The sequence below is a fragment of the Neltuma alba genome, unplaced genomic scaffold, assembly GCF_004799145.2.
Source record: "Neltuma alba isolate B1F8T4 unplaced genomic scaffold, ASM479914v2 tig00011371_pilon, whole genome shotgun sequence".
NCBI lineage: Eukaryota > Viridiplantae > Streptophyta > Magnoliopsida > Fabales > Fabaceae > Neltuma > Neltuma alba.
In genome coordinates this window covers 203,182-227,406 of record NW_021636066.1, presented here as the reverse complement: position 1 = coordinate 227,406, position 24,225 = coordinate 203,182, and the positions used below count along the sequence as shown (strand labels likewise).

Here is a 24,225-nt window from a genome sequence, read left to right as displayed (position 1 = left end):
ATACTTGTGCTTACTGGGGAAAAAAAAAAGTTGAACTGAGAAGATGAAGGGGGCAATAAAAATCCCCACAACATTAAAAAAGTATGATACTTGCGTATGAATAATGAATTAATATCCGTTTAAGATATTTTGTTTTTCCTTTTTCATTTTTTTATTCATTCATCCATTCATATATTCTATTGTCAATGGAAAATCTAGATAAATTATGTCTTGAAGGAGAAAGTAATTTAAAGAATGCTTACAATGCAAATTCATGGTAAAAAGAAAAGGAGAATGCTAACAAAAATATGAATCAACAATTTTTTCCTTCCATATTTTCTCCCACACCATTGACAAATTAAAGAACTGCAAGTTCCTCCTAATCTGCAATGGCCTTTTGTCCTTGGCGTGATCCTGATGATGATGAAACTGATGTTGTTCGTAATATTGAAATATGCTTCACAAGTCTGAAAGGGATATAATTTGGTTCCTAAGACTGTGTGTGAAGTGCACACACAATAAATTAAAACAAAATTCTTGATGATAGGAAAGCATTATTAACACAAGCATGCCAATCTAAATGGAATTTGTTCGCTTGACTATTGTGAAAAATTCATATTCCCACGTAAAATGAAGGACCATAACAATGAAGCATATATACATATTCTCATCTCTTCGCAAACGTTATCCAAGCCAGTACCACCTCTTAGACTTGCTAGTGTTTGGTAGTATTTTGGTTTTAATTATAAGATTTCAATTTATTTTGTTTCTTTACTTTATAATTTTCTCCCCACAATATTCTTGTTGATTGCATTTATGTTTAGGGGTCACAACAAGGGTGGCTTTGATGTACTAGATTTATATGAGTATTTTTAAAATGTTAACATTCATTTATAACAAATAACTTACTTAAATATTTTTTTTAATATTTTTAAATTATTAATCTAGCTCTCATATTAAGGACTCGAGAAAGTATTACATGTATGTTACTACATTACAACCACTTTTTGTGGTAGCGTTTGTTGATTTCAAAACTGTCATTATGTACTATTACCTTTGGTCAAGAGATAATTAAAGATTTAATTTAGTCCTAAATATAATATATCAATTTACTCTCTCCTATATTTATTTATAAAGTCTTGTAATTAAAATTCCAAGTACTTGTTTAAGAGACGAAAAACCTTAGCTCCCACACAAACATGCGTTGGTAAATTGTCACTATACTTTGTCAATAAATAATCCACACATTTATTTATAATATAAAAAATACTTTAACAAGTCACGTTATTTATAGGAAAAATGGCAAATAAAGACCTTCCAATATGCAAAATGGCAGATAGGTCACCTGAATAAGTGAAATTGCTCACAAGAACCGGGTCTCAAATTGCCATTATGAAATCATGGCCAAATTACCAAAATACCCCTCTTTTATTTTATTTTTTTTAAAAAGAACACCACTGCCTCTCTAGAATCTGGCCGCGGGCACCGGAGCTCCGATGCCGATGGCCAGTTCTAGCCACTGCTGACGGCCTTCCTTTGTTCTTTTTTTTTTGTAACTGTTTTTTTTTTAAATAGCTTAAATAGGGGGGAAGTGAGGTTGGGGGGATTTGATCCCCCAACCTAATGCTTCCCAAAATTAGGAATGACCATCGAGCCAACAAATTTTTACTAACATTATAATACAAAAAAAAGATATAAGTTAATTCATTTACTTTTGTTCCAGGTGATAACAACAATACATTTGGAAATAACAAGTTCTGATTGTAAAATAACACATCTGGAATGAAAATTTAATAATATGTTTTTTTTATAACAACAAATTTTTGTTGCAGGTGATAACAACAATATATTTGAAAATAACAAGTCTGGGATTAAAATTAACAACACGTTTTTTTTTATAACAACACACTTTGTTTCAGGTGATAACAACAATACATTTGGAAATAACAAGTTCAGATTATAAAATAACAAGTTTGGAATTAAAATTTAACAGCACCTTTTTTTTTGTAACAACACATTTTATTCCAAGTGATAACAATAATACATTTGAAAATAACAAGTTCTGATTATAAAATAACAAGTCTGGAATTAAAATTTAACAACACGTTTTTTTATAACAATTAATTATTTTATACTTTTGAAAAATAAATTATTTATAACTTATAAAAAGTATTTTTAATCTATTTAATTTGCTAAAAAAATAATTTTTATCTCCAATTTATAATCAGAACTTGAAGTATAATTTATTGTAGATTAAAAATACTTTTTTATTGTTCAAATTTATAAATGAAATTTAGAGAAAATGACAACACACTTTTTTAATTTTTTAAAATTTTTTTTAATCTATATATCTATACAACTCATTATAAACCAAACTACTTCTTATAAATTATAAATAGTACACTTTATTGTAGATTAAAACTACTTTTTGATTGCTTAAATTTATAAATGAAATTTATCTCTAATTTATAATTAAAAATACTATTTTATTCTTTAAATATAAAAACTATTTTTAATATTTAAAGAATGAAATAATAAATTATACTATAATATTTAAATACTTAATAATAAATTTTAATATTTAAAGAATGAAATAATATTAAAATTTATACTATGATTTATAGATTAAAAATACTTAATTATAAATGCTTTATAATTTATAAGAAGTAGTTTGATTTATAATGAGTTGTATAGATATATAGATTAAAAAGTATTTTTTAGAAAAAACAAATATATTAAAAATATTTTTATAAGTTATAAATAATTTATTTTCCAAAATCATAATATAAATAATTTTCTAAAAAAATATGTTGTTAAATTTTAATTCCAGACTTGTTATTTTATAGGAAAAATTGCAAATAAAGACCGTGGAATATATAAAATCGCAATTTTGGGTCCTTGAATTTATATAATTGTTGTCAGAGACCCGGTCCCAAATAGGAATTATGAAATGTTGATTAAAAGTCAAAAATACCCTTCTGCTTCTCCTTGTCTTTTTTTCATCTTATCATCTCCTTCTCTTTCCTTTTCTTCCCCTCGATCCTTCTCTCCGTGCTTCTTTTTCCTCCTCCTCATCTCATTCCCCTTCCTTCTCCTTCTTCTCCAATCCCACTTCCTTGTCCTTAACCCCATCTCTCCCAACTTCTCTCATTCTCTCTTTTCCCTCTGTCATCTTCTTTGTTCCTTCTCCCAAAGCAAGTGAATAACAGGACTTAGAAGAAGGATGCCAAGAGAAACAATAATTAAGCTCAACAAGACTCCCGTTGGATATTGTTGAAGCCTAGCTTCAGCAGGGAATTGGGTTCCAGTTTGTCATCGAGTTCTGTGTTGAAGTCGAAGATGGTTGCAGTGACGACGGCAAGTGTGCGATGATTGCTTGGTGCTCAGACAACGCCCAACAAATCTGGATTTTTATTCTTCATTTCTATTTTAATTTTCAGCTTCAGTTCATAATTGAAAATAACAAGTTTGATAAGTTGTTGAAAATAACAAGTTGACAAGTTCTGACACCCAATTCACGACAAGTTCAGTAATACGAATAACAAGTTTAGGAAGGAAAATAACAACTTCTGATAAGCAATTCATAGAAATTCGAGTTTCTGTGTTAAAATGACAGTATTTTTAGATTTCTTTAGCAGATGACAAGTTCTGATACACAATTCATGACAAGTTCAGTAAGGCGAATGACAAGTTTAATAAGGCGAATGACAACTTCTGATAAGTAAATCATAGAAATTTGAGTTTCTCTGTTAAAATGACAGGTCCCATTAGGTTTTCATACTTTTTCTGTTAAAATGACTGAATTTCCACATTGATTTATGAAAATGACAGGTTCACAATAGAAAATGACAAGTTTCCACAAGATTTTCATACTTTTTTTTCCCTAGAAATACAGTTTGTACATTTCTGACAGCAACCACTTCTGATAAACACGAAATGACAAGTTCACAATGAAAAATGACAAGTTAAGTATGGCAAATGACAAGTTCCCATAACGTTTTCATACATTTTTATACTTTTTCTGCTGGAATTACAATTTGCACATTTCTGACAGCACCAACTTCTGATAATTGCAAAAAGGCTCTAAATTGTGGAAATCAAGTATGATGATTATATTTCGGTGGATAAATCGATCAAGGTGTGGGATGTGAGAAACAAACGAGCCTTAAATACAGTGCTAAATGAATAAAGTTCTCACCTTATATGTAGAATTTGATGGTTTCTTGTTCATATGATATGACAATTTACATTTGGGATTTCATGGTTGAGGATGCACTTGTGAGTGGATATGATCATCATAGTGCATTTGCCGCTGATGTTGATATGAGCATGCTTCTTGAGGGGCTTATGAGAGTTCTGGTGCTATAGTTTTATACATTAGGAGGAAATGAGAGGTGAAATTGATGATAAAAGATGTTAATCAAAAGTGGTTACTGTCAGAAATCTACACATTGTTATTTCAGCAAAAAAATTTACAATTGTATGAAAACGTGATGGGAACTTATCATTTTACATACTTAACTTATCATTCGCTATTATGGGCTTGTAATTTACTGTTTATCAGAAGTATTTGTTGTCAGAAATCTGCACATTGTTATTTTAACAGAAAAATTTACAATTGTATGGGAACGTTATGGGAACTTGTCATTTTACATACTTAACTTGTCATTCGCTATTGTAGACTTGTTATTTACTGTTTATCAAAAGTGGTTGCTATCAGTAATGTGCAAATTGTGATCCTAGCAGAAAAAGTATGAAAATGTATGAAAACATTATGAAAACTTGTCATTTGCCATACTTAACTTGTTATTTTCCATTATGAACTTGTTATTTCGTGTTTATCAAAAGTGGGTGCTGTTAGAAATGTGCAAATTATAATTCCAACAGAAAAAGTATGAAAAAGTATGAAAACATTATGGGAACTTGTCATTTGCCATACTTAACTTGTCATTTTTCATTATAAACTTGTCATGTCATATTTATCATAAGTTGTTGCTGTCAGAAATATGCAAATTGCAATTCCAGCCAAAAACAGTATGAAAATGTATGAAAATCTTATGGAAACTTGTCATTTTCTATTGTGAACCTGTCATTTGATAAATCAATGTGAAAATCCAATCATTTTAACAGAAAAAGTATGAAAACCTAATGAGAACCTGTCATTTTAACACAGAAACTCAAATTTCTATGATTTACTTATCAGAAGTTGTCATTCGCCTTACTAAACTTGTCATTCGCCTTACTGAACTTGTCATGAATTGTGTATCAGAACTTGTCATCTGCTAAAGAAATCTGAAAATGCTGTCATCTTAACACAGAAACTCAAATTTCTATGAATTGCTTATCAGAAGTTGTTATTTGCCTTCCTAAACTTGTTATTCGCATTATTGAACTTGTCGTGAAGTGGGTATCAGAACTTGTCAATTTGTTATTTTCAACAACTTATCAAACTTGGTTCAGACATCACCATATTACTATCAAAACAAACAAGAAATTGCATTGACTTTTTATAATATTCAAAGTCTAAAATACTTTCTAAGAATTCTAGCATAGCATCTATCAACGTAAAACAATAAAGAAGCACCTCAAAGAGAGTCTTTAGCTCAGAATCTTCAACATTGCTGTTAATGTTTCTAACAAAAATTGTTCTAGAAGAATGTTCAACAAAAGAAAGTTTCCCTTTAAAACGTCCGAAGCAACTAGGATCTTTATCTGGACCATTGGCCCCTTTTCCTATAGTTAGATGTTCATCGCCTTCCAGCTCCATACCTCCACCACTGCCAAACAGATCAAAATCTTCCAGGTTATCACCAGTTTTGGTAAATTATTGAAACTTGAGTCATCAAAAACACCAGAAGATGGACCATCTTCATCAGGAAGGAGATTTCTAATGGTGTTAGCCTCAATTTCTTCAAGAGATTTGTATGGTTCATCATCAAGAAGAGGGAGATGAGTCGGAGAGTGAAGAAAGAGGGAGACGACTTGGAAAGTGAAGAAAGATAAAGACAAGGGACTGCCAAAAAGCAAAAGGGCGTTTGTCTTTTACCTAACATTTCATAATTCTTATTTGGGACCGGGTCTCTGACAGCAATTATATAAATTCAAGGACCCAAATTGCGATTTTATATATTCCACGGTCTTTATTTGCAATTTTTCCTATTTTATAATCAGAACTTGTTATTTCCAAATGTATTGTTGTTATCACTTGAAACAAAGTGTGTTGTTATAAAAAAAACGTGTTGTTAAATTTTAATCCCAAACTTGTTATTTTATAATCAAAACTTGTTATTTTCAAATATATTGTTGTTATCACCTGCAACAAAATTTGTTGTTATAAAAAAAACATATTGTTAAATTTTCATTCCAGACGTGTTATTTTACAATCAGAACTTGTTATTTCCAAATGTATTGTTGTTATCACCTGGAACAAGAGTAAATGAGTTAACTTATTTTTTTTTTGTATTATAATGTTAGTAAAACTTTGTTGGCTCGATGGTCATTCTTAATTTTGGGAAGCATTAGGTTAGGGGATCAAATCCCCCCAACCTCACTTCCCCCCTATTTAAAAAAAAACAGTTGCAAAAAAAAAAACAAAGGAAGGCTGCCCGCAATGGCAGGAACCGGGCGCCAGTATCCGGTGGACGGAGCTCCGGTGCCGGCGGCCGGATTCCGGAGAGGCAGTGGTGTTCTTTTTTTAAAAAAAATAAAGAGGGGTATTTTGGTAATTTGGCCATGATTTCATAATGGCAATTTGAGACCTGGTCCTTGTGAGCAATTTCACTTATTCAGGTGACCTGTCTGCCATTTTGCATATTGGAGGGTTTTTATTTGCTATTTTTCCTTATTTATAAGTCATCAACAATATAACTCATTTCTAAAAATTTTTGCAACTCGTAGTATATAGCCAATAATTATTTTGTGAGTAGCGTTGTCTCTTGATGTGATTCGAATTTGTTAAGATATTAATATTTGATATAGTTGGTGAATAATTTGTAAGCATACTTATGAGTATTGATTGACTTACGAAGGTTGTCTTGATTATAACGAACACTTAAAATTTAGGGTTAAGAGTCATTTTTATTCAGGAAGTTTTTGCTAATAGGTTATCAGTATTCAGAAGTTATTTTTTTTTCAATATCGCTCTGAAAGTTTAAAAAAAAAAAACAATGACGTTCTAATCTAACAACAACTACACGGATGCATGAATGCGCGCACGCACATATGATATATAATATTTCAAAGATTGGTTAGCTTATTGTCCAAAGCTAATGAAAAACACAATAAATAACTATAAAGGCAATTTGTAGATGGAACTCATTCTTGGTATGACTAATATGTGTGAATTATCACGTAAAATAATCCAATACCCACGTCAATAAGATGAAGCACATTATCATCTCTCAGACATATTTCAACATTGTCACTTTGTTTCGTTGTCAATTAATGTGAAGATCGTATCAATATATAAATAATTTATAACCACTGAAGTTTTTATCAAGGCATCATCTTTTGAATGTCAAGTTCAGGAATCCAGTACCCACGTTTTCTGTCTATATTCTGGTTTGGTTCTCTAAACATTAAATCGAATGATATTGAAACGATAAGGGCCCGGGGATTGGCTTCTACATATATAATTAACTTCGTAAAATAAATAATTTACGAAAAGTTTGCAAGTGGTGTCCTATCTTGGTAAATTCGCATAAATTAACTTCCCCATATCTTATTCACCGAAAGGTTATTCTTTTTTTTTCTGAAGGACAAATTACTCACACACAAAACCTCCCCCAAAGTTGAGAAAACCCAATCGAAGACTACCCACCTCGGAGTAGAACGTGCGAGCTTCTCTTTGAGAAGTGCAGTTGGTGCCGCTAGACCAAGAATCCTTTGACAAAAGATCATTAAATCTATATAAGGAATAAATAACTAACTCATAAAATTCAAAAAGTTCGTTAAAAATAGTCCATCTTAATTTTCTACCAAACAAAAATTATTTTTCAAATGTGCTCCTTTTAATGTATGTATTTCTGCCCATTAAAATTAATTTTAGTTGCTAAAAATACAATTAATACAATACAACCATATCCGAGGGCATAATTGGAATACTGCGGTTAACATACTAGACATAAGTGATTTGTCTTTTATATTTTAAACCAAATCACACCCAAAAAAGGTTTCCTATATATGGAAGTGGATCGGAGGGAGTACGTATAGAGAGGGGCTAATTTCTTATAGTTTTAAAAATTTCGTAAATCAACCAAACTGCTAATTAATATAGGAGAGTTTCTAGATATTTTCCGACAAAGGGGACAATAATGAATTAAATATATTTGCTTCCAGAAGTCGTGATGTAAGAAAAAACAGAGATCTAAGATTTAAACTGCATGTTTACGAAAATGCAATTACCATAGTTTACATATATATATATATATATATATATGTTTTCAACGAGGTTCTTTTTACAAAAAAGAAATATAGAGTATCTACATATATATATTTTCGATGAGGTTCTTTCCGACTTTAGCAATGCTTGAGAAAGGGGCCGGCCTTCAGTAGCAAGCAGATGTCAGGGTTAAATTACATTTACAAAATCTAATACTTTAAAATTATGTAACTCCTTTGCAGGTGGTAAAATAAAGCAAGCAACAACCAAAAGAAATAGACCTTATAAAAACAAATCAATGGCATAAAAATAATTAGCTAGTATAAAAAAATAATACTTCCACCTCTTAGACCTGCTATAATAGATATAGCCAGTCTAGGGTGTGGATTTTTCTTCGCACACACATATATATTCGAACAGTTCCTTTTTCCAACCAAAAAATAAAAAAAGATTATCCACGTGTATATCATATGGAATGTTTTTTCCTATTTATGAAAGTATTTTCCTGTTTCCTTCGATGCCTGAGGCTTCTCTCTATATAAGGAGCAACGACGTTGGGTTGTGGGATATGCGCCATACCTTAAGCATTCCAAGTTTTGAAGTGAGAGAGACAAATGGCTGTGGCTGTCGCTCCGTGGCTAGCTGCTGTCGCTCCGGAGGCAGTTGAGGTATTTCGCGTGCTCTACAAATGCTCTTAGATTTTGAAAGTCAATTAATTCATCTAGTTTTTTTTCTGTTCCTTTTCTTTTTTGGAGAAATTTGGTATTGAACTTTTTAAACCTTTCAACTCTTTATTATATGTGCGCGTATTCTATCATTATAATACTCGAAAGGAAGAAAATTAATAACTGATATATCTTATATGGCTTTTCTTGTTGCTGCCATCTTCAAAAGGTGTTACCAGTGGTGGCTAGTGTAAATCCTGTAGCGTTGGGGCTTATGCTCGGAGTAGGAGCGGGAGCTGCCGTTTTGACACTGCTGTACACTGAGATCCGTAGTAAGACCAGGACCACTAGTAGCAGCAGTAATAACAGCAACAACAATAATAACTGTTGCTGTCCCTGTCACATGGCAAGCTGTGTTCTTTTTTCTTTAACACCACTTTCCATTATGTGTGCGTGTTAAGTTAGTTGCTGTGCTACAAGGACGTTAGGACATTTGAAATTCAAATGATATTTTGCCTTGTTTCTATTACCTCCTTTGACTGCAGGCGGAGGGTCTTTTGAAGACGTTGAAGCCCCTAATTAAAAAAGCAATAAAAGAAATGTTAATGAAGCCATTAGACCCGGAAGCAGAGAAAGCAGCAGATGATGTGATAGCAGAGATTGAAAAAGCAATAAGTGACTGTGGCTGTGACGGCAAGGCAAGTCGTGTTTTTATTTCTTAACATTATGTGTATGTGTTAGGTTAGTTATTCTTGGATTTTGAAGGACACAAGGATTTCAAAATAGTACATTCCGTCTATAATGTAAGATTTAATTAATTAATTTAAAAAAATTTAAAAAAATTAAATAAATTATTTTAAACTATTGTATTTATCTTTTTTTTTCCTAAAACTAATTTACCCTATTCACAAACTGATATATAATATAATAATACTATAAGTATTTTAGAGAGATTATGTAACATATTATATAATTCTTAATTTTTTGGGTTAAGATATAAATTTGTCCCCTAAGCTTAAAGTTATAACAATATTGCTCACACCGTTAAAAATATTAACTATTAAAGTCACTATTTTAAGAGTCAAATTTTTTTTTTTTAGCAGGGGGTAATATTATCATGATTTTAAATTTACGAGGCAAATTAGCCCCCAAAAACACTTTCAAACACTCAAAACTTTTGAGATAAATTTGCACCATAACCCTAATTTCTTCGTACTAGTGGAGGAACCAAATACAATAATAATACACTGCACTAACTAGTTATTGCTTGTGTGCGTTCTTACCTACCCTTGGTTTGTTTGTCTTGCTTGTTTTGATTGCAGCTGAAGGAGATAATAAAAAATATAATAAAAGAAAATAAGGAGACAATAAAGGCACTACTAAAAAAAGGATACAAGGAGGTAGCAGTTGGCAGAGAAGCTGGAGAAATAGCAGAACAAGTGACAAACTACATTGAAATGAAAATAAAAGACAAGTTGTCAGCATGCAACTGCTGTGGCCAGGCAAGACATCTTCTTAGTAATTCAACTTCCATTATTTTGGTGTGTGAGAGAGAGGTTTAATTTTATAGCGAGAAATTGTTGGGGTAATATTGGTGAACTTTAATGTCTCACGCTTGAAAGGGAATAGTTAACAACACTGAAAAGCTTATTTTGAAAAAATTAGGTTGTCTTTGAAGATGAATATACATCCTCCTCGATAATCACTCAGACTTTCAAATAATTCAGATAATATCATTGTTTTAAAAAGACTAAGCAATCATTTCTTAAAGAAATCAACTATTCAGGATTCAAAAGTATATTCTCTTCTTGTTATCATATTATATATTTTTCTATCAAGAAATTAGGGTTTATAGTATTTAACAGTGCATTAAGAGCTTTTTGTTTGTGTTTCTTACCCTTGGTTCGTTTGATTGTATTAATTGCAAAAGAGAGGATAAGGAAGAAGAAGATGGCGAACGGAGCAAGCGGAGCTGTACGTGTGTCCATGCATGGTTGGCTCCAAAGCCTAGGAAGCTCAATAATGATAACAATAATAGTAATAACAAAAACAATAATAAATCTCTAATAAATAAATAAAAATAAATGTATTGTGGAAATAGAAGCCAGTATATGGAATATACTTGGCCTGTCTCTATCTACACCCGTGTGTGATTATTATAAATAAGAGAGGCAGATATGTTATGTATGTGATCTTTTAACTTACGAATAAAACTTTGCTTGTGTTGAGATTTAATTTGATGGCTTTTTGATAAAAATGCTCTGCACAATAAACAATATGTATGTGATCTAATGGAAGAAAAAAAAATTAACCTAAATAATATATTCAAACTACTCCTTTAGGAGATGAATTTTGAAAAAACAAAAAAAAACGACAAGAACGAGTTCTTCATCATTTTTTTTAAAAAAAAATTCATAAAAACATGTGGCAAGAGGCTACCATCTCTTTGTCCATTCTTCTCTAAAAAGCAAGGAACAAAAAACCGAACCGGACATTAAACCGGTTAATGTAGTGGTTTAAGGGTTAATGGGTCAGATCGGGGTCTAACCGGATCAAACCGGTACTTATTAAAATAATATAATTAATTAAAATGAATAAATATAAAAAAAAATTTATATTTTTATTCTATTTCATCCCGTCTTCTTTTCTCCTTACCTATTAAAATCCTTATCTTTTTATTATTTTACTTCTTTCTTCTCACCCCACGTGATACTGCTGCCATTTCCCACCATAACACGCACACCAAGTCAGCTTTTTCTTTCTTTGTTTCTCTCTCTCTTCCTTGAATAATGTACACTGGCACATAGCAGGCTCAGACTTTGCATTTTGATTTTTGAAAACGCTCATCATCACTCCCGTTTCTCTCAATTGCTTCTTACGCCTCTCGTGCTCTTCCATTCTTATTTTTCTTTCCTTATACACAGCTTATCCCACTCCATTAACTTCCAGCTTCCTCCTCGCCTTTAAGCATAATCAAAGGAGCAGGCAGCAGACTTCTGAACAAATTTCTGAGTCTCTCTCCATGATTTGCTATGCTCCTACCATTTTTCTCAGCAGTATCCAGTATGTACAGCTTCTTCGACCACCATGAGATGTTTCATAGCTTCTCCGGCAAATGGTGAGAGTGGAAAAGAAGTGATGGAAAAAGGAAACCGGCGACCCATCTGACCCAGCGGTTTTCCCGGTTTGTACTGATTTTTTCCAGTCCATCCCGGTTCTTTCCGGTTTATTCCAAGGCCGGTTCATAAGCTAAACCAAACCGGACTGGACGCCGGTTCACCGGTTTCCGGCTTGAACTGGCCGGTCCGGTCTGGTTTTTTGAACCTTGCTAAAAAGCCTACCCCACTCCCTACATCTTCCTTCCCGACAGATACATAGTACTTATACACAGTATAATTCATGCAAAGACTAAAATTAAATAAAATAATTAATAATTTAAAAATAGGTTAGCTATCATCCACTACTTTGAATTATCTTCCCATAAGCATTCAATACTCTAAACTAGTTTTTATGCACTCAACACTATAAAATATTTTAATATAACAATATATTTTTTTTGTATTAGATGCATCAAAAATTATTTTAAAAGATTTTTGGGACCTAATTAAAAGTTTAATAAATATAATTTAATGACTCAAATAAGAACTGGGGTCATTTAAATGTCTTTTTAAAGAATTTTTCATACTGTTAAAAAAAAAGAAAGAAAGAAAAATCAATTTCAATTAATAACTCTGAATTTAGCATAAACTAATGAAATAATTTCACTGATTGACTTATATTATTATCATGTATCAGCGCAGGGATGGATTAATATAAAGTAGATGAATAAGAATTCTTTTGAGAAAAGATCATTTACTTTGTCTAGTAATTTAAAAAAAAAAAAAGAAGGAAAAATATGTATCCCATATAAACTAAAAATGGATTTTAAAGGACCATCCTCCAATACTTAAATGTTATTTATTTAATGCTCATTAAAAACATTCAGCAGGTAGAAATTGTTTCAAAAGTATTTAAATTTCCTATAGATTTGCAAATGCATTGAACTATTTGATAAGATAAATGGTAATCCCTCCAATGTGAAATGTAAGAGTTAAATAAAGAGTTTATTTCTGTCCTAAATATAAAAATTTAATTTATTCTATCTCTCAAATTTACAAATTTTTTATAAATTATCCATATACAATGTACAAAAGAATGAAGTTTCCATTAAAAAATAATTGTAATACAAAGGATTAAAAATATTATCATATTTTCATATCAGTTTTTTAACACACTGTAATAGCAACTATGGCATCGGTTGACTAAGCAACAGATGCCACAAATAAATATATCATATATAAATTTTATTTTAAAAATTTTAAATAAAGTGAATGTCATTTATGATCAATTTAAAAAAATAAATATATTTTAAATATTTCATGCAAAGTTATAATTAAATAAAAGAACTGAAATTTAAAAGATAATAATATAATTAGATTATAATACAATATTATACTTAGTTATTTCATTGTATGATTAATTAATATTAATAATATTTAAATTATTATATATTAATATTGGTCAAAAGAATTTTAATTTTTTTATAACAAACTTACAAGCAACTTTGCCTGTCTAGCTCATTAAACATAAGGGGTGTTTAGCAAACCCAAAACCATGATTTTAAAAACACTTTTCTACAAAATGAGACAAACTCCTCCACATATTTATTTCGTAAACTGTAAAAGCACTTTTAAAATCATAGTTTGGTTTCTATCCAGACACCTCTATAGTAATACATAAAACATACTTCTTTCATATTTCTTTTTTCTCTTTACCAAAATTTGGTACGAAGCTTGAATTTAGGAAATATTTAGATAAAAACCAAACTATAATTTTAAAAGTGCTTTTATGATATACGAAATAAATATGTGAAAAAATTTATTTCATTTTGCCAAAAAAAAACTTTTCAAAAAAACTTTTTTATGCTGCCAAATACCCCCCTTAAACAAGAATTTCATGATGGTTACAATAAGGTCTGAAAGAAAAGAATATAATTACTAGCAAGTCTCTATAACAAGTGAGCAATTGCCATTTACTACTTGAAATTTGCCATTACAAATTGCTCTATTATTATTAAAACTTTTTAGTAATTATATTCTTTACTTGAGATTTTATAGCAATTCTCCCTTTCATTGAAGCTGTCTCCATCTTGTAAATCGTGATTTTGATGCATTGGCAAAGGCTTTGTCACTCTTGGGTATTTTTGAAATATGATCATATACCTTTAAGTCCCCCCCCCCCAAAAAATAAAAACTGGAAAACACACTAAACAATCAGGAAAACAACAAAAGATCTTTATTCACCTTCATCAAGCTCCGCCTCTTGACTTAACTTAGAGGTGTTGGTTAATCAAGGAGACACCAACTACACTCTAACCTATGAGAAAATTTAGCTAATCTATCAACAAAAATTGCCTCATCTCTGCTTACATAATAAAGCCTCACTTCCCAGTCCCTATAACTAAGAAGTCTAATATATTCTACTGTGTCCTAATTTTAAGTTTTTGTGTAGACTATTCTCATTGATATATGTCTAATTTAATTTTAAATTTTATCATGCTTCTTCCACCAACTTCTGACAGAGAAGTTGTTACGAAGGCCTTGACAGGTTCATACTTTATTATGTTTAGCCAAACTTTAATATTTCTCTGACCGTAATTTGCTGCTGCAGAAATTCATTGCCTTTCCTTTCTAGGGAACTTACTTTATTAATAATGTACATTACATTTTTAAAAAAAAAAAAAAGTAATCATGCTTGCATGCCTGATTCGTAGATTTGCCACATTGACCTTTCTAACCACACATTCTAGTCAAAGTTACATGATAATAGAATTATAAAATGCAGTTGAATTTATTATAATTACAACTGACCTTTATATCTTGCCGAGATAAGCCCAAGTGCTTAACTAATAGCTTGATTCGAGTGTGAACTCAATAAATGGGAGTGATTCAGTGGCAGCTAAATTAAAGAGAATATATTTTATATTACATGGTTATACTGGCTTGAACGGCCTATTGTATGATAAATAAAGCCATGATCACATTCTCCACATCTATATTAAATATTAAGAAAGTGTCACGTGTGGAATCCTGAGCTTCAAGCCGAAACTTATTGTTTGAAATTCCAATCTATCATAAGGAATTTTGGAATCCAATTCTAGTGGGGGGTGTAAAGTTTATGCACTAGCTTATACTGGACTAAATTAACAGCATATTTTATATATTCTCCGGTTAATTTCTTCCTGATGCTGGTTGGCCCATTCTGTGTATTTCTCTTTAACATACCATGTCTTTCTTTTCTAGGTATAAATTCAAAGTCAGGATACCTTCATATTTCTTGCTTGTTATCCGAAGGGAATAATTTTGAATGTGATACTACACTTGGCCTTTAATACAAGAAATAGTTTAACATTTAATTTGGTCTTAAACAGAAGATCCTAATCTATTTTGTCTATCATATTTATCCATTTTTTCCAACATAGTTCTCGTAGTAGTTACACATGTTAAATGTTCCATCAAATAATAGATCTAGCTAATACACATAATTAGCAAGGATTATTCTAGGAAAAACAATACTTATTTATTGCAAATAACTAACTTAACTAATTTACTTAATTTACTCAAGTTAATCAACTAGCTCTTATATTAAAGACCGGAGGTAATATTAAGTTTATGTCTCTACCTAGTTTCTTATAAGTTGGCTTTGTTTGGTTGCAACCCGGAGCAACTGTGGGTTGAAGATAAAAGAGAGTGCTGTCCTTGCAGGTCAAAGGCACAACCCTTCACCACTACAACTTTGTGTAGGTTAATCTTTTGAATCAATGTTCTTTCTTCTCTGTTTTTGATAAAAGAGATCTTTTGTACTTATCCTAAACAAAATTTAGAGAATAACTAATATATAATGAGACCTCTTGTTCTTTCCTCCGTCTTTTTGAGTTTTCATATTTATGTTGTAATTTTGACAATTTCACTGGTGCACTCAATGCTGTTTGCCTAACAGTTTTGCTGTAATTGTCTTTTTGGTTGAGATTGGACAGGCTTCCCCAGCAATCAACATAACCTGATTCCTTGTACTTTCGTAGCTGAGTGTTTCATGTGTGTATATTCAGGTGTGAGAATATAAGTTATTTTTATGATAATATATTTAAATGGAGAACAACCTTTAATTTTTAGCATAACCTGATTTCCCAGCGAAGCCAAAATTCTCCAGTCAAATAAGGGATATATATTTAATTAAGAATTGAAAAAAAAAAAAAAGAGCCAAATACGGTGTCAGCTGCAATATACAAACTGACCCCGTAATATATACATTTTTGGTATCAATTGCTTGATAAATGACGCCGTAAATGAATTACAATGTCATTTGTCTAATAATTGATGCCATAATAGCTATTTTTTGCCACTCCTATTTCCACTACACCTCATGCAGTAGCAGAAATGCATTTTTAACTGGCACCAAATATAGCATTCTGCATTAGTATAAGGTTAGAATTCTTGAGCATAAAGATCAATGAAACTGGAAGAAGTAAGACTAGTGAAATTCCAGGATCAGGGGTCATAATCAATAAAACCCTGAAGCCATAATCAACGTATGCATTAGGAGCGGGGGTTATAAGTTACAACTAAGATATTTACGGAAAAAAATCAGGAATGAGGTGAGAAAACCAACTTAAAAGCAGCATGTAAGTTCATTTTGGATGTGTAAAACTCCATAATTATGACCATCTAAGGTGGACGAGGTGGTTGAGCAAGAGTTATATCAGAAGGTGAAAGAGTACCAGATTGATCAACATCAAGCTCCTCAAACTCTTGCATTACGAGTGAGATATCTTCTTGAGATATCTTCCCCATCTCCTTAAGCTTATAGATAATGAACTCAGCAACCCTAGGAGCAGCAACAAAAGAGATTACTTGGAATGAATCAAGGAAACCAGCTAACTTACAATCACAAAAATCATTCTTATTTGATCAGATTCTTCGAAAGAGTACCTCATTTTTACAAAAGATGTTAAAAATTCTAGAATCCCATTTCATTATATCAACAATCCAAAATCAAACATGTTAAGGAAATATTCATCATTCCTTTACTTTGAATTTATGAGTTGTTCAAGAAAAACCCGTCCACATATTATAATAAATCATACCGTATGCAAATTTCAAATGCGACAATGATGCACTTGACAGGAAGACTAGTTTGAAATGAACAAGATGCCTAGAAGCACTTTGTGCAATAAAGAAATCGAGGACTAGAGCTGAGTGGGTTTGTAAATTCTGGACTGAATTGTCAGTCAATTTTTGTCCTGCTTATATTTCTTTTGTTACAACATATTCTTCACTTTCACTCGGCAAATTCAACTTTCTCCTAAGAAAGAAAACATGGCGAAATTATTTTTGGATAGAATTGAGTAAGTGATAAATTGACTATACAAATGACTTACAAGTTTCTAGGAAAGTTTCTTATTTGCTAGTTAAAACTGACAAATTCACTCCACCAACTCTATTAAAATTGCAGGAAAATTATATTCACATGGAAATAAATGTTGGTTAAACCCAGGCTCTACCCCTAGCTTGGACTATTCTTAATCTCCAAGGATAGGCCTAAATCAAAATGGGCTTGGGTAGGTTTCTAGGCTCAACGCTTAGAAGTCTGTTGGGCTTTGGATCAAGCCTAGCCCAACTCATGAAAAGACAGATCATATGAACTACCGACAACCAAGGTTTTGAAGAATAATGAACTAACCCAACATTTCCATCATCATCAAGATCTGCTGCCTCCAAGTCTGCATTGGTTGTCCTCCGTGTAAGAACCATCTTAGTGATTTCCTTTTGTCTTTTTTCAGTTTTCAGCTCAGCAATGCAAAGGAAAAGCTGACCTAAACAAATAGTACCCATCAATATCGAAAACACAGTAAAGACTCTTCCTCCTTCACTTGAAAAGCTTTTATCACCATAACCCAGGGTTGTTATTGTAGAACAAACACAATATAAGGCATTGATAATATCCAACTTCTCAACAGCAACTAAGAAAATTGTCCCCGCAACAATGAGCAACAAAAGCAGGGAAAATACCACAAAAAATTTATATCTCGTCTTGTTGACCTCAACCTCCTTTAGGATATCAGTTGGACCAACTTTATGGCTCCCATGCAGAGCTTTGACTAGCAAAATTTCCTGCTTTTCAACCAAGTAGTCTGCTACCTTGCTCAAGATTAAACCAACTAGTGCCATTCCTGTGAATACAAAAGCACAGGCAAGTAGTGTTGTAAGGTCACTATTTGGCACAAGGTCTCCATATCCAACTGTGGTCATCGTGACAATTGTGAAGTATAGAGCATCACGGAACGCCGCCGTTTTCTTCCCTGCAATCTGGTGCCTGACAAGATAGAAGATCACAAGTCCAATACTTAAATACCCTACAAGATATATAGCCACCTTTAGAAAACTTGGATGTAACCTCCCAAATATGGACTCAGAACGCTGAATTGAGCCAATGTCAGTTTTCTCCAGTGGATCAAGATTAGCAAGAGGAGCACTTCTAGAGTGGAGATACCTTCTCCTGCCAACCTGGCCATTTGTTTTCAGAGCTGCTGGATCTGGTAATTCCGTAATTGTCGCACCAAGGGCTCCCTTGCACCATTACTGGCCATGTAGACAACTTAGAAAGAGAGGACCAATAATAAAAGACCTGGTACAGTTACACAAGGGTAAGAATTAGCAATAGCAATCAATTGTGTGGAAAAATACAGACAATGAATATCAATCCATGCACAAAAACTTGCGATGCGAAGGCTATTGAAGTTATGGAGCATATAATTCATAAAACATTAGTTGCAACGTCTCCTACAAAGCTTCACTAAAGCAGGATCTTCAGAAAACAACACGCTTATATCTGTAGTTGATTAGCATAAATACAAAATAAGACAGTTGCTTCATCATGTCATGCATTATTTCAACCTAAAAGCAACAGCAGATAGGCAAAGGCTGACAAATAAATTTATTATAATTTTAACATGCTCCTTATGCAGAAGTTTGTAGGACCTTATGAGTAAATAAAGCACAAACTCACATACCATGTGCTGAAATTTCATTTGATTAAGAAAACTGGGGTAGCAAAGATCGTATACTTCACCAATTAGTTAGAGCATAGAGGTCATGATACCAGAGATGAAACCACAAGTTAAAATTCAAGCTGTTTAGTAGATGATCATAAATAACAATACACCAGATACAGCACAAGCTAGACTATATATCTCCTATTTACTAAAAGAAAATAAATCTTTGGAAATTTGAAGATGACAAGTTGAGAAGTTTTTCTTTACCTTAATTAGTATAACAACAGAAAACATTTGGAATTGCAGCAACAGAGAGAGCATAATGATCTTTTTCTCTTCCTATTAGGCAAAAAAGTATGATGACTATGCAGATGAAGCTCTATATGTAGACAATTGTGAAGCAAAACAACTAAGCAACAGAGATTAAAAATTTGCAAAACACCATTCAATCTTCCTGCCTCAAAATCCATATAGGATTATATATCGAAAGCTGGAATTCATAATATATTGAGTATGGAAACAAAAGGAGGCAAAAGGAACTAGAGCAAGAAATTTTTCAAAAAAATAAAGCTCTATGCCTTTTTTATTACATCAGCTTTTGTTTAGGTCAACTTCTAAAGCTGACGAAAGATGATAAGCCAAAAGACTGGGGCTCAATCTGACCCCAATCAGGTGAATATTTCCCAGTTTATGCCTTCAGAATCGTGAATTATAAGAGCAAGAAACATTGAAGAAGAAGAAAAAAAAAAAAAGAATCATCGACTGCATATCAAAACTAAAACTAGCCACAAAAAAGCTTTTCTCTGAGCTATGTCAAAGGAGCTGCATCAATTATCAGATAAATCAAATAAGTTAAGATCGAGCTTTTACAGAATAATCATGATGCTACATAACTGTCAAATTGCAAGGAATTTCAAAAATAGAGAAACTCTTCAGCTGAAAAGGCAAAACGAAGTTTCAAGCAACTAAGTTTAGCTTCCAGAAATAGACCTTCAGAATCTGCAGATTCCATGCCAAAACTGAAAATAAATCCGTAAGAATCAAAACCATCATGAAAACGACACGGCGAATGGGGATTCTACCTTTGGAAGAGAAAGCTAACGAAGAATCTTCAGGGAGCTTCTGAAGTCCGGACATATCCAGGGGAGTGGAAGGTCAGTGGATAGTTCACACTTCATTTTGGAAAAAGAACAAATATTATTAATCATAAACTGGGTCATCAAATTTAAAAGACAAAAAATTTATATCTCGTCTGATTGCCAAGCTTATGCACTGTCAACTAAATACTGTAGATTGTGGTTTCAAGCACAAACAAGCTTAAATTTAGCTGTTTAATTGGAAAATCACACTTTTGACATACTGAAAAGAAGGAAAAAGGGAGCGCAGTTGTATAATCTAATAATGATAATTGAAAGGAAACATGGGGATCTAAGATGCTCAAAAATGACCCTACCAGATGTTCAGTAATACCAAAGACTATTTAACTTGCTAACAAATCAAGGATACAAATCGAACAGAAGATGAGGTTTAAAGGCATTACCATTAATGTCGCGCTTAGTTTTGCACAACGGGCATTGTGCATACTTAGCAGAAGGAGCTGTCGGCATTGTCCCACACAAGTGACAGAACAGGAAATCTTGCCCTCGAGAATTGGCCATCAGATGCTCCTCCAATAATAATCTGCTGATAACAAATTCTCCTAAGGTATTAGAGTGATTGAAATTTCAGAGTGAAAAAGTCAACAATCAAGCATAACATGAAAGAAGATAAGTGAAAATAATATGAAAGGAAAGCCCATGATCAAAAGCTTTTCTGGGTCTTGTGTGTAAAGAAGCATTAGTTATGAGTTTACACAGGTATCTTATCCATTTGGCAAATCAGGTTATTGTAATCCCCTTAAAAAACCATATTCTGTAAGCTAATTGAAACAAAAATTACAGTGGATAAAGAGCTCTAGTATGGCATGGCTAGTCAATACGAAGAAGGCAACGACGTGGCTATTAGGAGCATCATTCAAATAATTCTCTCGTTTGTCACATTGAAGTTAAGTTTATAACATCAAAGAAAAGGAAATACCCAGGTCTAAGCGATGGTGAAGTGAACGACTGAACTGCTGCCGATAAGGAAGCCGCTGAGAAGATGGTGCTCTGCTGCAGCTGCTCTGCCTCTCCCTCTCAGGCTGACGAGAAGCCAGGCAACGACCGCGTGAAGGAGGAGCGCCGAGAAGGGCGAACGGATGAGCTTGACGGCCGAGTGTGGGTAAGGGGGCGGGAACTGAAATTGTGAATTTTGTGAAAATGGAACTAGGGTCATTGAATTCAAATTCGCATCGAAATTTTCTTAGAATAGTCAGATTATAAATATTTATTCAAAAAATTAATTATTTGCTATAAAAATAAGAGCCTATAGCTCTATGTTTATGTTTTTTTTTTTGTGAAATAAGAATTTTAGAAAAAAAGTTAAACTCACCCACAATTTAAGGGCAAGACAACTAACTCTTAATTCCAGCCTTACCCAGCACTATAGTTTTAAATGAGATGGAGCTAACCCATTATTTACAAGCTGAGGCCTTGGTTTTGAAGACACCTCCCCCAGCATCGTGATGTGCTTAAGGATCGAACCTGCTTCCTCATTAAGCGTGTTCAATCCTACCTATGAACGAGGGGTTATATTTATGTTTAGTGTGAAGGAATTGGAGTGAAAGCAAGAGAAGGGAGTTATAAAATTTTAATAAAAAAAATATAAGATAAAAGAACAAGCTAAATTAAGTTGAAGTTTTTAACCTTACTTCTCCTGTTTTTTAAATTGAGCTCATTAAAAAAAATTTTCCTCTCTTTTCTTCCGCTCCCTTCATACCAAATTAAAAGAGAGTAGCAATAAAAAAATTAGGAGTAGAAGTAAAGTATTTTTCACTCATTTATTTTTTGTACATAGCCTCTATTTATAGGCCTGCACCCATTAGGATTTGTCTGGTAGGAGGGGAGGGGAGGGAAAATTTAATCAGTTCGATTTAGAAAATTGAAGAAATAGGGTTTTAAAATTTTAATGAAGAGAAGATGTGATATAAAAGAGTAATAAGAATTAATTAAAAGCTTTTAACCCCACTTCTTTAATTTTCTAAATCAAGCTCATTAAGATTTTTTCTCCCCTCCCTTTCCTTTTGTTTTCTTCACACCAAACGAAACCCTAAAGTCTTTCACCAATCCTACAAAGAAGTAAAGAGGAATATAATGACATTATAAGAAACTTCTTCTGAAATCATTTATTAGGGAGGTTATGGTTTTAAGATATTTAAATTTATAGAATCCTAAGAGGAATTCCAAGAAATACTAGTTGTTATGGATATTCACATATGTAATATTTATAATACTTTGGATGTTTAGAACAAATACTGTTCTCAAAACATTACTAGGAAAAATTCATTGGCATAAAAAATCTAATGAAGGAAAAAAGAGTATACTATTTAAACATTTACTAAAACTATCATATTGGAAACCTTTTTTGAAAACCAGTAGGATGAAGTCTTGAAAAAAAAGAAGTACAACGAGTACTTGTTGCTTAATTACCATACACTGACTTCTTAAATGTTTTAGTTGGCAATGTCTTGATAAATAAATCTGCAAGGTTGTCACATGAGTGAATTTGTTAAATATATATATCAGCACTCTTCAAAAAAGATTATGAGTAAAAGAGAATTCTAAAAAAAATGTTTTGTTCGTCTCATTTGATACACCCTACTTCAATTGAGTTATGCATGTTGTATTATATACATACATTACAGGGGAAAAAAAACTAAAAATTGCAGCGGTTTATTTATAGCGGTTACATTGTTGCGGTTAGGCTATAATAATCGTTACAAATGATCGCATTAGTTTGTAGCAGTTCCCTTTGTAGCAGTTCGTTGAATAGCAGAATCTAAAACGTTTGCAATTTTGTAACAGTTGATATTAAACCGCAACAAAGATGTGTAAATTTGTTGCAATATTTAATAAACCACTACAAAATTTGAAATATTATAACGGTTTATGAGACAACCGTGAGAAACTATTGCATTATTCAACGTAGACATGACACTCATCACAATTTTGTGGCGGTTTGTTGTAAGCCGCTCCAAATTGTAGAGATTTGTAGCGGTTTTGGGGAAACCGCTACAAATCTCAACGTCTATATAAACCGCATGATAATTTGGTGCTGTGAAAACTCGTATTTTTGTTGTGAATTCACAAATTCTTGTTATAAACATATACTGTGTTTAATTATTGAAAATTGATTGAAATTAATACTTGAATGATGTGTAGCAACACATCATATATGGCTAGCAATAATGAAATGCAATTATTTTGCATCTTCCATGTAGGAGGTGAATCTGTGAAGACCTTAGAAGGCAAAATGATATATGACGTACTGCATTGAAATTGGCTAGCAACTATATAAATGCAGAACAAATTAATCCACCTGCAAATAAATATATTTATGTTGTTAATCGGTACATTTGTATTATAAATGTCCTAATCCTACTTGTGAACTGTCGCTCTTAGACTTATGAATTGTTTTGTTCAATTTTATAAATGAAATAAATCAGCTTGCAAATAGGCATATTTATGTTGTTAATGGACGTAATCGTGTTCCAAATTTTCTAATTTCACTTGTAAACTATCGCTCTGAGACTTTGTGAATTGTTGTGTTTATGAATTAAATAAATCCACTTGCAAATGGATGTATTTATATTGTTAATGGGCATATCCGTGTTGCAAATTTCCTAATTCCACTTGTAAATGGTCCCTCCTAGACCTGTGAATTATCATGTTCATCTTCTTCAATTCAACTAGTTCCCTTGCAATGAACGTGCTCTTGTTGTTAATATACGTATCTTTCTTGCAAATTTTCTAATTTCAGTTGTCAATACGACAACCACATTTCTAAAACATGAAGTTGCTAAGCAGTATATTCTTATTGCAAATTCCCTAATTTCACTTGTTAGTAGTACATCATATACTTATAAACTCGTGGGGATAAGTAGAAGATTATAATTAATTGACACGAAACATACTCCTAACATATATTCCCCAAAACTGAAAGTGTACAAATTCTCTATACACAAATTTGAACAT

At 32.2% G+C, this 24,225-nt stretch overlaps 2 protein-coding genes across 2 annotated transcripts; one reads left to right on the top strand and one right to left on the bottom strand.

The window, feature by feature from the left end:
* Positions 1-8,973: 8,973 nt before the first annotated feature.
* On the top strand, positions 8,974-11,019 carry LOC114712540 (uncharacterized). Its single transcript, XM_028897093.1, has 5 exons — positions 8,974-9,027; positions 9,254-9,430; positions 9,570-9,722; positions 10,347-10,526; positions 10,952-11,019. Exons 1-5 carry the CDS (start codon positions 8,974-8,976, stop codon positions 10,961-10,963), a joined length of 576 nt encoding a protein of 191 aa, XP_028752926.1. The 3' UTR covers positions 10,964-11,019.
* Positions 11,020-16,769: 5,750 nt separating this feature from the next.
* On the bottom strand, positions 16,770-18,709 carry LOC114712533 (two-pore potassium channel 1-like). Its single transcript, XM_028897087.1, is given in 3 exon segments — positions 16,770-16,947; positions 17,803-18,668; positions 18,671-18,709. Coding segments are annotated over 3 exon segments (1,065 nt in total). The 3' UTR covers positions 16,770-16,787.
* Positions 18,710-24,225: the final 5,516 nt, after the last annotated feature.

Coding starts and splice junctions, on each gene's coding strand:
- LOC114712540 (XM_028897093.1), top strand. CDS start 8,974: ATGGCTGTGGCTGTCGCTCCGTGGCTAGCTGCTGTCGCTCCGGAGGCA. Junction 9,431..9,569: donor GTTGCTGTCCCTGTCACATG/GCAAGCTGTGTT, acceptor CTTTGACTGCAG/GCGGAGGGTCTTTTGAAGAC. Junction 9,723..10,346: donor ACTGTGGCTGTGACGGCAAG/GCAAGTCGTGTT, acceptor TTTTGATTGCAG/CTGAAGGAGATAATAAAAAA.